At 44.2% G+C, this 13,071-nt stretch overlaps 1 protein-coding gene across 5 annotated transcripts in view; it reads right to left on the reverse strand.

Annotated features, from left to right (window-relative positions):
* The window catches only part of Afg1l (AFG1 like ATPase), a 195,340-nt gene that overhangs the window by 45,454 nt on the left and 136,815 nt on the right, over positions 1–13,071 (reverse strand). For 4 of the 5 annotated variants that reach the window (XM_052751532.1, XM_052751531.1, XM_052751534.1 and 1 more), the window contains one exon: positions 7,085–7,167. The exons of the other annotated variant lie outside the window; for it this stretch is intronic. In XM_052751532.1, coding sequence (XP_052607492.1) covers positions 7,085–7,167 — 83 coding nt within the window. The remainder of the gene's footprint in view (positions 1–7,084; positions 7,168–13,071) is intronic. 5 annotated transcript variants of the gene reach the window in all.

Below are 13,071 nucleotides of genomic sequence, written 5' to 3' on the forward strand. Positions count from 1 at the left end.
ATCTGACATGACAAAAATGTTCAACAAATCAAGAAGAAGAATATTATTAACTGATAACAGACGTCTATGAAAAACCCAGAGACAATGGTGTAATTAATGGTAAAACTGAAGTCGTTTCCTCTAAGGCCAGAAACAAGGCTTATCATCTCTCATCTCTTCTCATACTGTATGTACTAGAGCTCAGCTCTGGGAAGGAGAATTAGGCAAGAAAAAAATACATCAAAAATGTCCAGCTTGTAGAGGAAGAGGCGAACTGGTTTATTAGTATCTAGTATTTAGAAAATTCCAGGAGCTCTAAGAAACTAATAAACCAGTTCAGCAAGGTCAATATGCAAAAATCTGTTGCATTTTATAGTAGTAATAAAGACATTGAAAATAAAATTGGGGGGAAATTCATTTATAGAGCATAAAAAGAATAAGCTACTAACAAACGAATTTAACAGAAGAACTGTAAAGCATATTGTATACTGGAAACTACAAAACACTATTGAAAGAGATTCAGGGCCTGAACGAATAGGCAACAGAAACTTGTCTAACTGGCAAGAAAAGGAGACACAGACTACAACTACCAATGCCTGGGACACAAACACCTGCAACGTGATTATCGGCTACGGGGAAATGGACCCAAGATGTCCCAGACACCTTCCAAACAAGGGAGTGGCAACCTCCCAGGCAGAAACTAGAACTTCGCAAAGGTTGGCTGGGGAGATGGTTTAGCTGTTAAGAGCACATACTATTCCTGCAGAGGACCTGAGTCGGATTGCCAGCACCCATGCAGGGCAGCTCACAATGGCCTGTAACTCTAATTACAATGCTCTGACTTCTGTAGGCACCACACTCATATGCACACCCACAAACAGACACACACATACACATAATTCATAATCAAAATCAAGGGGCTGGAGAGATGGCTCAATGGTTAGGAGCACTGGCTGCTCTTCAAGAGGACCCCAGTTCAGTTCCCAGCACCCACACAGTGGCTTACAACCATCTGTTAACTCCGGTTCCAGGGGCTCTGATGCCCTCTTCTGGCCACTGAGAACACTAGGCATGCACGTGATACACAGACATACATGCAGGCAAAATACCCAAGCAAATGAAATTAATGAATTAAATTTTAAAAAAATTAGGGGATTTTAGGTGTGGAAAGGTGTGGCGATGAAGCTAGGAAACATTCTTAACTTGCTGATGTGGTCCTCGCAGTGGAAGAATGAGAGAGCATTTCTAAAGCACATCACAGGCAAGAGGCAGGGTGTTTTCAACTGTGCGGCACTGGGTGTATGGTATGAGATTCATCCTTAGCATTCAGATCTTTTTTTCTCAAACAGAACGCTAGCCCTAGAGCACTGTGGGGCTTTTTTTCCCCCCAAACAATTGTTGCTTTTTTAAAAATGGTATTTAAAGATACAGTCACCAAAATAATTCTCTTCTTGAAAGAGATGTTTCTGCCGTGGAAAACTGAAAGTTTCTGTGAGACAAAGCTTCCACTGGGAAGGTATTTAAGAAGAAACTTATTTCTGAAGTCTGTTGAAAGGATGGACGTGTGTGTGTGTGTGTGTGTGTGTGTGTGTGTGTGTGTGTACACGCATGTGTCCGTAGTGTGTCTGTAGTGTGTATGTGATGTGTGTGTGTGTGTAGTATATATACATGCAGTTAAGATGGTCTTGAGACACTAGACAACCAACAGTGTGCTTCATATGGATGCTGCTGAGGTGGTGACGACTGATGGATGGGAGCCAAATGAAATAAAAGTTCGTGGCCTGTTGAAAGAGTCCGTCCTCTGTGGGTCTTTTTTCCTCCCCACACTGAACTGATGTGCCAAGAACACAGGCCTTGACTCTCTCCAGGGCTCCATTTGTCATGAGCAACCCTGAGCCATGAGACAGGATAACCCTTGAGACAAAAGGCAGAAGTGCTTCTTCCTGGCTGGAAAATGACAGGGTCCACACAAGTTCAGCACTCCTCTCAAAGCCTGAACTGGAATCATCCGGGCCTCGGGAAAACTCCCTCCCACCCCAGGGGACCCAGAAACAAGAACTCAACAGCATATCCTAATACCCAGGCTGCTCTCTGTACCAGACTACTAAAATCCCGTGTTTCTGACCCAGGTCAACCGTTTCTTTTGTCAGGATCCACACAACACTTTAAGAGGCAATCTGTGAACTCAGATAGAGTACATAAACACTCCAGGTCTGCCACCTGTCCCCTGTTCGGTTTTAAATCTCCCTATGAGCAGCTGGAAGCTGGAAGTGGGTAAGGTGCAAGCCTGGGCACCTGAGTTCAGACGCCTGGACCCATGGAGAGCCAGGCGCAGTGGTGTGAGCTGTCACTCAAGCACTAGGGAGGGGGAGGTGGGACAGGAGGGTCCCTGGAGCTTGCTGCCCAGCCATTCCTGTGGAGGTGGTACACTCCAGGGTCAGCATGGAAAATCCTAACCCAAAAATGAGGCAGAAACTGACGCCAATCTCTGGCCTAACACACTTGCACACTAACACACACACACACACACACACACACACACACACACACACACACACACGATATGCACCTGTATACACACAAATAATTACCAGTAATAGACACATACACACAATTGAAGAGAAAATGAAATCAATTCTTCTCATGAGGTCATGGCTGCTGGGCTGAGTATAGGGGCTGAATGTGAGTTTGGGAAAAACGTGTTGTGTGAATAGGCAACATCCCATTCTAGATCCTTCCACAGACTTAACAGGAAAACAAACAAACAAAAACCCCACATTACTCCATTCCTAAAAGCAAATGAAAAAACAAACAGCTAATGTGAGATCAAGGTGACCTGAAGTCCTCTCTTCAGGAAACCAGTGGATCCTCCTGTTGCAGAAAAGACAGTAAAACCACCAGGGCAGCATCCCAGGGGCCCGTCCACAGCTGCGCCTCCTGCTGGAAAGATGTGTTCACTGCATGTACAAAATGATACCGTCTGTTCCCGGCCCCAAAGAGCTCACCTGAGGCAGGTAAATTCTTGGGAAAGCATAAGAGAGCCATGCTTGACAAGCTCCATAAGGTTCGAAATGAGTCAGTGGTCCGAGCAGCCACCCAGATGCAAACGGGAAATCCAAAGCTTACTGGAGCGGCCTGGATTTCAACAGGCCGTCACCTTTCTCACACAGGGGTCCCTCTGATGCCCAGTCACCGAGCTTCCAGGAGGAAACTGCCTGTGCCTGTCTGAGGAGTAAAAATGCAGCTACTGCAGAATGAAAGACTGGACAATGATGGGGTGTTTTCATCCAGGCGGACATTTGAGCATTTACACTCAAACTCTCTGCGGCAGCCAACTGGCTAATAACATTGACTTCTCTAAGTCTGTCCGAGTTAGAAAACTACTTGGGATAAGTCAGAGGTCTCTGGAACTTTCTTAGAAAGGCCAGGGAGATGGTTCAAAGGATGACAGTTGTTGCTGCACAAGCCTGATGACCTGAGTTTGGAGCCCTGGAAGCTGGTGTAAAAGCATGTGAGATGTGTGCCTGTAACTGCAGCATTCCCATACCAATCCAGGAAGTACAGAGATGGGAGAATTCACGCAAGGGCCAGCTCGCCTGGAGCATGCGGCCCAGCACAACATGACCCTGACTCAAACAAAGGAGAAGGAGGAAGTAATAGCCAAGACTGCCCCTGACCTCCACATGCGTGTCGTGGAACGAGCACAACCTTCACATGTGAGCACACTCACTGAACACACACACACACACACACACACACACACACACACACACACACACAAATATCATACCCTGGGATTTCTAACTCAATAGGACCACAGCAAACAGGTTGTGCAGAATATTGTCTGAGGAGGCAGACAATATTCTGAACGACAGCTGTTGCTCCCAGTCAGCTTCGCGGGTTGTTTTGAATGAAATCTCTGGTGGTTTTTAGTATTATTTGGGATCCAGCTTGGGACATTTTTCATTGTCTTTGGAAACTTGAAGTAAAGTGCTGACCTAATGGATATTTCCAATCTCAGCCCAACCACCCAGAATGCACCCATCTCGTCTGAACATTCTATTTAATTAAGGATGTGTTCGGGACTCTGCTTGTAAGGAAGTCCAGCAGAGGCTGGTGTCCCCTGGAGAGCAGGCAGGCTTCTGTTTTGCAGGCGGTTGGACTTTAGTGAAATTGACAGGGGGGAATCTGGACCCACATACTCAGAAACAGATTGCAGATTTTAGCTGGAGAGTAATAAAGAGAAACATGTTTTAACAGGACAAAAGAATAACACAGCATGTGAGAGTCTGTTACAAGAGGGACTGTAGTAAGTTTTTCTATAAATGTGAGATAAGCTGCGTCTGGGGGGCACTGGCCTATACTCTCAGCTACTCGGAAGGCTGAGGCAGGAAGTTCACAAGTTCAAGACCTGCTTGGTCTCAGATTCTCAGAGGGAATCCGAGTCCAGGCCCAGCAACTGAACGAGAGTCTGAAAACAAGGAGAGGAGCTGGAGGCCTGCTCGGCGGCTAAGTGTGCACTGCGCTGGCAGACCCTGAACTTGGTGCCCAGCACCCATTCCAGGCAGCTTACAACCACCTGTAACTCGAGCCTGGGGAATCTGGCACCTCTGGCCTGCATTCACAGGCTCGTACCCATCCCCAACACAAATCCATACACGTAATTTAAAATAATAAAAAAAGATAAAATAACAGAGCTTGGTAAAGTGTTTGCCCAGTCTGTGGGGTCCCAGGTTCAATCTTCTCTACCATAAAAGAAAGACAAAAGAAGTCCAGTTAAAGCAGAGCTAAGGGGATTTTTCTCTTACTTTGACCCGAGGCCTCGTGAGAGAGAATAGGGGTTCACCCCGAGCCTCCGATCCTGCCGTATTTCATGGTTCCCTTGTACACTCTGGTTCCTGGGACTTGGAGATGTTACATGAGTCTGTGTTCTCCCGCCGCGTGTCTTAGGAATGGAACTGAGTCTCACCATGCTAGAATTGCCTCGCTCTGTGGGCAGACAAGTCGGCTCAGGGGTGAAGCGCTTGCTCTCAAAGCTGACAACCTGATTTGATCCCCAGAACCCACACAGGGAAAAGAGAGCCGACTCCCACAAGCTGCCTCTGACCTCCACACACATGCCATGGGATGCATGTATGAATCCATGAAAGTGTGTGTATAAACACACACACACACAAGAAAATAAATAAATGTAATTAAGTTTAAAAATAAAATCAAATCACCTGGTTTGTCCGGAAGAGCACTGGGTACCCCAGGGTAAGGTCAACGAGAGAAAAATGTCTATGTTCTCAGCAAAAGCAGCTTCTTCACCACAAGAAACCCCACTAAGACTGTCAGTGAAGTACAGAGACTTCATGATGCAGATATGTGCGTGCAATTGTGTGCCTTCATGCATGCATGCGTGTGTGCACGCTCGTGTGTGTGTGTGTGTGTGTGTGTGTGTGTGTGTGTGTGCACGTGCGTGTATAAACCAACCAGAGGTCAATGTCTGGTGACTTCCTCGATCACTGCTCTCCTCTATGTTTTTGAGATAGGGTCTCTCACTGAACCTAGAACTTTAGATTTGCCTAAACTGGCTGGCCAGTGAGCATAGAGAGAGCCTCGTCTCCACCTCCCTAGCACTGGGTTAATGAATGCATGCTGCCTCGTGCAGCTTCTGGAACCCAGGTCCTCATGCCCACACAGTGAGCTGACTGACCCGTGTCCCAGGCCGCTTTCTTCACTTAAGAAAGTCCTCAGAAGCCTGGGGGTGAGGCATGCCTTCATCAGAGGCAGGAGGATCTCTGTGAGTTCGAAGCCAGCAAATTCCCAGACAGCCAGAGATATCATAGAGTAACCCTGTCTCAAAAAAGAAAGAAAAGAAAGGAAGGAAGAAACTCCTCACTAAGAAATACCTTAATTCTTCCGTATTAGTGTACTTCGCCTAAAAACAGTGAATTAGAACTGCCTCCTTTGAAAAATAGGAAAAAAGAAATAACTATTTATTGATAATACCACACATCTGAAACAACAAGAACTAGGTAAAAACATGTCAGGAAGGTTAGGAATGTCAGGAAAACAAAGGACCCAGGAAACATCAAGAAAAAGGGAACTGGGAAGAAGGCGTCCGTATGAAAGCGGACAATGGTGTTAGGAGAATTGTCTTAAATTATGAAGTACTTTAAAGACTGAGTACTTAAGGGTGGATAAGACGCTTCTGTAACAATCTCGGAATCTGAATATAAGTGCAACAGTCCCCTTGGTATGTTGTAAAGTACGCAATTTTAATTATGTGATTTTCCTGGCTAATTTCTGCTTCAAAAACAGTAAGTACTCTGCTTACAAGGCGGCAAAGACAAGAAGTTTTCTCAGCCTCTCATATGCACATTGTCATCAAAATTTAAATTACCAGAAACATGCCTTTTAGTTACATTACAATTAGGCCTGTGAGGTGGTCCCCGAGACCCCCCCATCGCGGTCGGCAGATACTGAACAGCAGTTGCGTCTATAAAGCACTTTTTCCTTCCCGGGGCTCTCACGAGTGACATTTTCAAACAAACTGTATTTGTTTGCTCAGCCTTAACTCATGTGCTGGCTACATCTATCATTATAAATTGCTCCCACTCAGGAGGCTCTTTGAAAAGACTTCAAGATATACCCTGTTGTATTTGCATACGCGATGCATTTTGCATGGGCTCTGCATGAGAGTTAGTCAACAACGGTAAATACAGACTGTCTGACAAAATACAGCAACAATTTGAGGGGACGGAGACGGAACACTTGTCAGAAGATGTCCACAATAATTAATTCCTTCAGCACACTGAAGAGACTCTCTTAATATCACAGCCTCTTTTGAGGGGCTCATTACTTCCTGACCATCTGTCATCTCCTCCCCAAAAACCTAATTAGGGTTTCACCCAGTCACACATTGGAAATAATGCGAATATGGACGGCTAAGACAGTATAGAGAAGAAGTTAACATCATAGCATTTTGTTTAAAAATTATGAAATTCAGAATTAGCCTTTCAGGTTCTAATAAAGTACTTATTTTCTTAATCTTTTCCTGGTAAGTTATTCAATCATAAGCGTGGACAATTAAACACACACACAGACAGAAAACACTTACAGGTAGTAGAGTTTCCCTGCAGGAATGAGTTCCCTTTTCCGATAATCTATCCCAGAATCTAGCTGGACCGTATTGCAATATTCCTATAATATAGACATAGAAAACATATTTTAAAACAAGGAATAGATTTGACTTAAGACCCACTCCATGAGATGGAGCCCAACAACCAGAGACAAGACACCCCAGGAAACTAGAGTAAAACCAAATACCACCGGTCTATAATAATAAAAATAATAATAAATAATAAATGCAAGAGTGATGAAACTACTCCTAACAACATTCTGCTATACTCATAGATCAATGCCTTATTCGGCCATCATCAGAGAGGCGTCCTCAGAGGGCAGATAGAAGCAGATGCAGAGACCCACAGACAGTGTGACAGAGAGAGAGGGAGAGAGAGAGAGAGACTCCTTGGAACACGCAGCCCTAAATGGGATGTCTCCATCACATCCCTCCCCTCAGAGCTCAGGGAACCCTGCAGAAGAGGAGACAGAAAGAAAGCAGGTAAGAGCCGGGAGCATGGAGGACAGCAGGAGAACAAGGCCCTCCGAATCAACTGAGCGAGGCTCACATGAACTCAGAGCCTGAGGCAGCAGCAGTCACAGGGCCTGCGCGGTCTGCACCGGTCCCCCGTTATATACTACCGCTTCCAGTTCAGTGTTTTATGGGGCTCCCGGGTGTGTGAACCGAGAGGCTCTTGGGCTCATTCCTTCTGCTGGCTTCCCTTGTCCAACTTCAAAGTGATGTTTTCTGTTTTATCTTAGTATGCTTTATTTTGTTATGGTTTTTGTTAAAAAATAAAATAATAAATGCTTTGGAGAAATGGCTCTGACAATCAACCAACAAAACAAACGAACAAAAAACATGGAATGACTTGGAATTATAAGCTTTCTGCGTGTGTGTGTGTGTGTGTGTGTGTGTGTGTGTGTGTGTGTGTGTGTGTATAATTCCTGAGATGTTTCAATGAGGTTATATGAGCTTGGAAGAAAACAATTTAACTCATGTAAGATTCATAAAACTGAAATTGCAATATTAAATATATATAAAGCTAATAAAATAATAATTTAATTAAAAGTAAGTTTTGCATTATGTTTTCCTGAAACTTTGCCAAAATTGTACAGCCAGTAAATTTCCCCAAGTACCTGCATTTGAGTTTCTGCTGATCTCTTAAACTAGCCGATTTTCAGCCAGCCAGTCATGGGGTGGGGGGCGAGTGGTGGAGGAAGACAGGAGGATCTCTGTGAGTTCGAGGCTAGCCTGGTCTACAGAGTGAGTTCTAGGACAGCCAGGGCTACACAGAGAAATGCTGTCTCGAAAAACAAACAACAAAACAATAGCCAATTCCCATAACTCTGGGATAAGAAGGTAGAAGCCTGGGTCAGGCATCTGTGGTGACATTTAAGGCCAAGTGACCACACTACAGTGAGGCCTTCTGCAGAGCCACCTTCATTTCCAAACACTGCCACTGCTCGGCCCTTAGATCTCATCTGGTCATCGTGTCTGCTGCACCCTCTCCTGCTCCAGATGCCTCTGTTCAGCCTGCATCATCCTGTGTCACTAATCCTTTCTTCACCTAATAATGCTGTTCCCACCCTCCAGGCTGCATATGTACATGTAAATCACACACACACACACACACACACACACACACACACACACACACACTCCAAATACCTTTTTACAAAGACTCATGAACTTTGCAACACCAACCTGTGTTAGTTGGTGTTTTGTGGGATGGAGGGAACATGTGTGTATATATATATATACAAACATACAAACATACATATTCATTGAGCAGGATTTTTAGGATATGTCAAGAAACATTTACAGGATGTCCTTTTAGTTTGTATTCAAAATGAAAACTGCTTTATAAAATTGGTGATGAAAAGTTATATCTTGGGGCTGGAGAGATGGCTCGGTGGTTAAGAGTGCTCTTTCAATTCCCAGCAACCACATGGTGGCTCACAACCATCTGTAATGAGATCTGATGCCCTCTTCTGGTGTGCAGGCATACATGAAGATAGAGCACTCATATACAAAAATAAATAAATCTTTTTTAAAAAAGAAAAATTATATCTTTATAACTTTACTGTTTGTATTAATAAAAATTGAATCTTTCAAAATCTCTGAGGCCAAGATAGTGAGGATGGGTGGTACTTCCAAAATAGCTCAAACATCTCTCTATCCTAACATGTTCTTAGAAAGTGGTGCTGGGGCTGGAGAGATGGCTCAGTGGTTAAGAGCATTGACTGCTCTTCCAGAGGTCCTGAGTTCAATTCCCAGCAACCACATGATGGCTCACAACCATTTGTAATGAGATCTGGTGCCCTCTTCTGGCCTGCAGTCATACATGCTGTATACATAATAAATAAATAAAATCTTTAAAAAGAAAAAAAAAAAAAGCTTTAAAAAAAAAAAAAAGAAAGTGGTGCTGATATGTCAACCAGTAAGAAGCAGGGCCCATAATCTGTGCTTGATGGATGGAAATACTGGGCATGGTGATGTATGCTTATCCTCCCAGCACTTAGGAGACTGAGGCATGAGGATTTCTTGCATTTAAGAACAATCTGGGCTCAAAGACAGACCCTATGGCAAACAAACCCAGAAACATCAGGTCTGGTGACTTAGTGAGATCCTCTCTCAAAATATGAAGTACAAAGAAGGCTAAGGTACACAGCGAAACCCTGTCTCGAAAAAACCAAAAATAAATAAATAAATAAATACATAAATAAATAAGTAAAAGAAGTTAAATTCAAATATTTGTTTCTAAAGGAAAAAAGGGGATATGATATAGGAATGATAGGAAAGGGGGTGGATTATTAAATCTACTTTAATCCTGAAGCAACTATTAATCTCAAAATATTTTATATTGGTATGGATTTTGGTTTATTGATAAAAATTTAAAATTATTTGTCTATACTATGTGTGTTCTACTCTTGTTTGGGGTATTTGCTTATGCAGCTCATTAAAAAATTATAAATGTAATTCTTGCTTAATAATTGTTCTTATTATCTATAGTTTTATTATGTTAGAGTTAAAACCTTTCTTTTTTTTATTTTTTTTTTATTTTTTATTTTTTGGTTTTTCGAGACAGGGTTTCTCTGTGTAGCTTTGCGCCTTTTCCTGGAACTCACTTGGCAGCCCAGGCTGGCCTCGAACTCACAGAGATCCGCCTGGCTCTGCCTCCCGAGTGCTGGGATTAAAGGCGTGCGCCACCACCGCCCCGGCAAAACCTTTCTTTTTTAGTTAAACAAAAAGGGAAAAATGCTGTGGAATAACCTTTCTGTACTCTGTGAACATATGCTGCTTTCATTGTTAGTAAAAAGCTGTTTGGCTGATAGCTAGGCAGGATTTTCAGGGCAGAGAGAATGCTGGGAAGAAGGGTGGAGTCAGAGGAGTCACCAGCCAGACACAGAGAGAAAGCAGGATGTGTACAAAATGAGGTAACAAGCAATGAGCCACATGGTAGAACTTAAGTAAGAAATATGGCTTGATGTGGGTTATAAGAGATAACTAGTAACAAGCCTAAGCTATTGGCTGAGCATTTATAATTAATATTAAGTCTCTGTGTGGTTATTTGGGAATGGCTGGCAGGACAGAGCTGACTGGCAGTTTGGAAAGAAAAGTCCTCCTACACAAAATATATTGCAATTTTGTTCATTAGACATTTATGTTTGGGGGCTTAGATCTCTGTGTTGTTGCTAAAACTATTAAATACGTTATTTGATTTAAAAAAAAAAAAGAAGGCTAAGGGATAGCTCTGTGATAGAGTGCTTGTCTAGCACGAGGTTCCATGTAGCTCTGTGATAGAGTGCTTGTCTAGCACGAGGGTCCATGTAGCTCTGTGATAGAGTACTCACCTAGCACGCTGGTATTCTACTCAACCTCTAGTACCAGAAAGGGAAAAAAAAAAAAAAAGGAAATGATGATAGGTTCTAACACCCTAAATGTCACCAGAGGCAGCTTCTTAGTTGGTGGTTGGAATATTTCTTCTGGTACTTTGAAGTGCCAGGTAAGTATCTAACTGCCAATAGGCCACTGTGCCACAGGAAAACCTAAACTTTCCATACAAAGACCCTGACAAGGTTCTGCAATAACATAGACAACATATCAACCAGTCTCTGGCTATTCCAGCCACAGCCACTCACCATGGTCCTGAGGAAGCTAGACCACCACCTGAGCCCACAGGAGGAGAGGCTGTAAGAAGGAACTGTTCTAAGCCTGCACATGTTACAGACATTGGCTGTTCACCAGAACATAGCATCTGGGCACACTTCAGCAGTGGCGTCCTTCTTCTAAGGTTTACTGCTATCTAGACACACAGGGCTCCTTCTCAGCGGCCGAGGGCAGAACACTGCCCACAGGGGCAGCAGGAACCCATTGTCCTCCTCCCATACTACAGATGCTACGGGGTGGGTAGGGCGGGGTGAGCCTCGCCCTGGAGACGACGGAGGCCTTCTCAGGACACACGACTTCCGGTGCTGACACCAAGATAGTCTTGGTGATCTCTGACTAATCACCTTGACAGCAAAGATCCATAGCCCCAGAGTAGAGGGTAGGCCCAGGGACATCATTAGGACTACACAGCTGCCACTGTGAAATTGTTTCACAAAAGATAAGCAGCTGGATCTCTGGAGGAATCCATACAGCTGAGCCTTGGCAGCACTCGTGTGAAGAACGGTCCCTGAACCCAACGACGTCATGGCTTCTTGAATGCCTTCACAGTGACCCCAGGTTCATCATCTCAGATCCACTCCCGCCTCATTGTCAGAGTGGGAGCCTGTGACCCTGCACAGCAGAAAAGAGGGTAGCGTTGCCCAGACACACCTTCCCACTCTCTCCTTGCTTTGTGTGACCTGTTCAAAATAAAAATAAAAGCCATACTCATCCACCGCTTGCCCCGTCTCTCTACTTGTCCACTTTGAGTACTGTGGAAAGAGAGTTACCCTCCTTTTTGCCCCTCCTGTGATAGAGGGGGCTCAGTCACCAGCTCCAAGGAAGGAAATGCACAGTTAAAGAGCCAGGCCTCCTCCTTGTCCCCGAGGAAGCCCGTCCTGGGCTGTGAGCGAGGGCAGTCATTCATCTCTCCTTCTACTGCAGAACCTGTCTGCCCGCTGGGATGTATTTGCCAGGGTCTGGGGCTCTTTTCAACTACAATTTACCCTATGTGACCCAATATTCCTAATTTAGTCACAATGTCTTCTCCTTTTTCTCTCTCTTTTTCTTTCTTTCTTTAATTTTTTTTCTATTAAAAAATAAGGCTAAAGGAAGTTATACAAGCTTCAGTTTTCCTTTCTGGGTAACTAACTTCTCAAACACGCGAGTGATTAAGCCGCAGCAAATGATTGCATTTGTGCTTCCTGTAATCACCACCAGGAACACCTAATCAGCAGCTCAGAACTGTAACCAAAGCCCTGCGAGGCAGCTCTTAATTGTCTGCAAAGACTAACTCCCAGTTTATATTTTTAGAGGAAACAAACGTCAATTTTTCAGATTGTATGCAGGTCCCCAGCCCAGAGTCTTCAGAGTGCTTTGCAAAGGGGTGAAAGCTGTACTATCCCAAGCTGAGGGGGGCCCAAAGGGTCTGGTCTAGGAGATCCCCTAATTTCGGGGTCCCATTACAAGACCTGTGACCTCCTAACGGGGCTGGCATCATGCATAAGCACCATACCAATCAGCCTCCAAGGGAAATTCATTTCCAAATAGTTTGTGTATTTATGTACAAAGGACAAATACAATTAAATAATCTGAAAATGCAATTAGGAAGCTCTGGGGGAGAAAGAGAAGGAGATTACATGCTGCAGACAGTATGAGTCAAAGGCCTTTGACTTTGGAAAGAAAAATATATGAATAAAGCCGCTGTACCTTAGCAACTGGCATTGTCCTCAGACCTACTCTCACATTTACAGCAACTCCGACTACGCCCTCGGGGACAGTGCACCTCACAAAGTCACTTTCTATGGCTTCTACTTCCTTCCCGGTTTGAT

The sequence above is a fragment of the Peromyscus californicus genome, unplaced genomic scaffold, assembly GCF_007827085.1.
Source record: "Peromyscus californicus insignis strain IS unplaced genomic scaffold, ASM782708v3 Scaffold_22__1_contigs__length_63687245, whole genome shotgun sequence".
Classification (NCBI taxonomy): domain Eukaryota; kingdom Metazoa; phylum Chordata; class Mammalia; order Rodentia; family Cricetidae; genus Peromyscus; species Peromyscus californicus.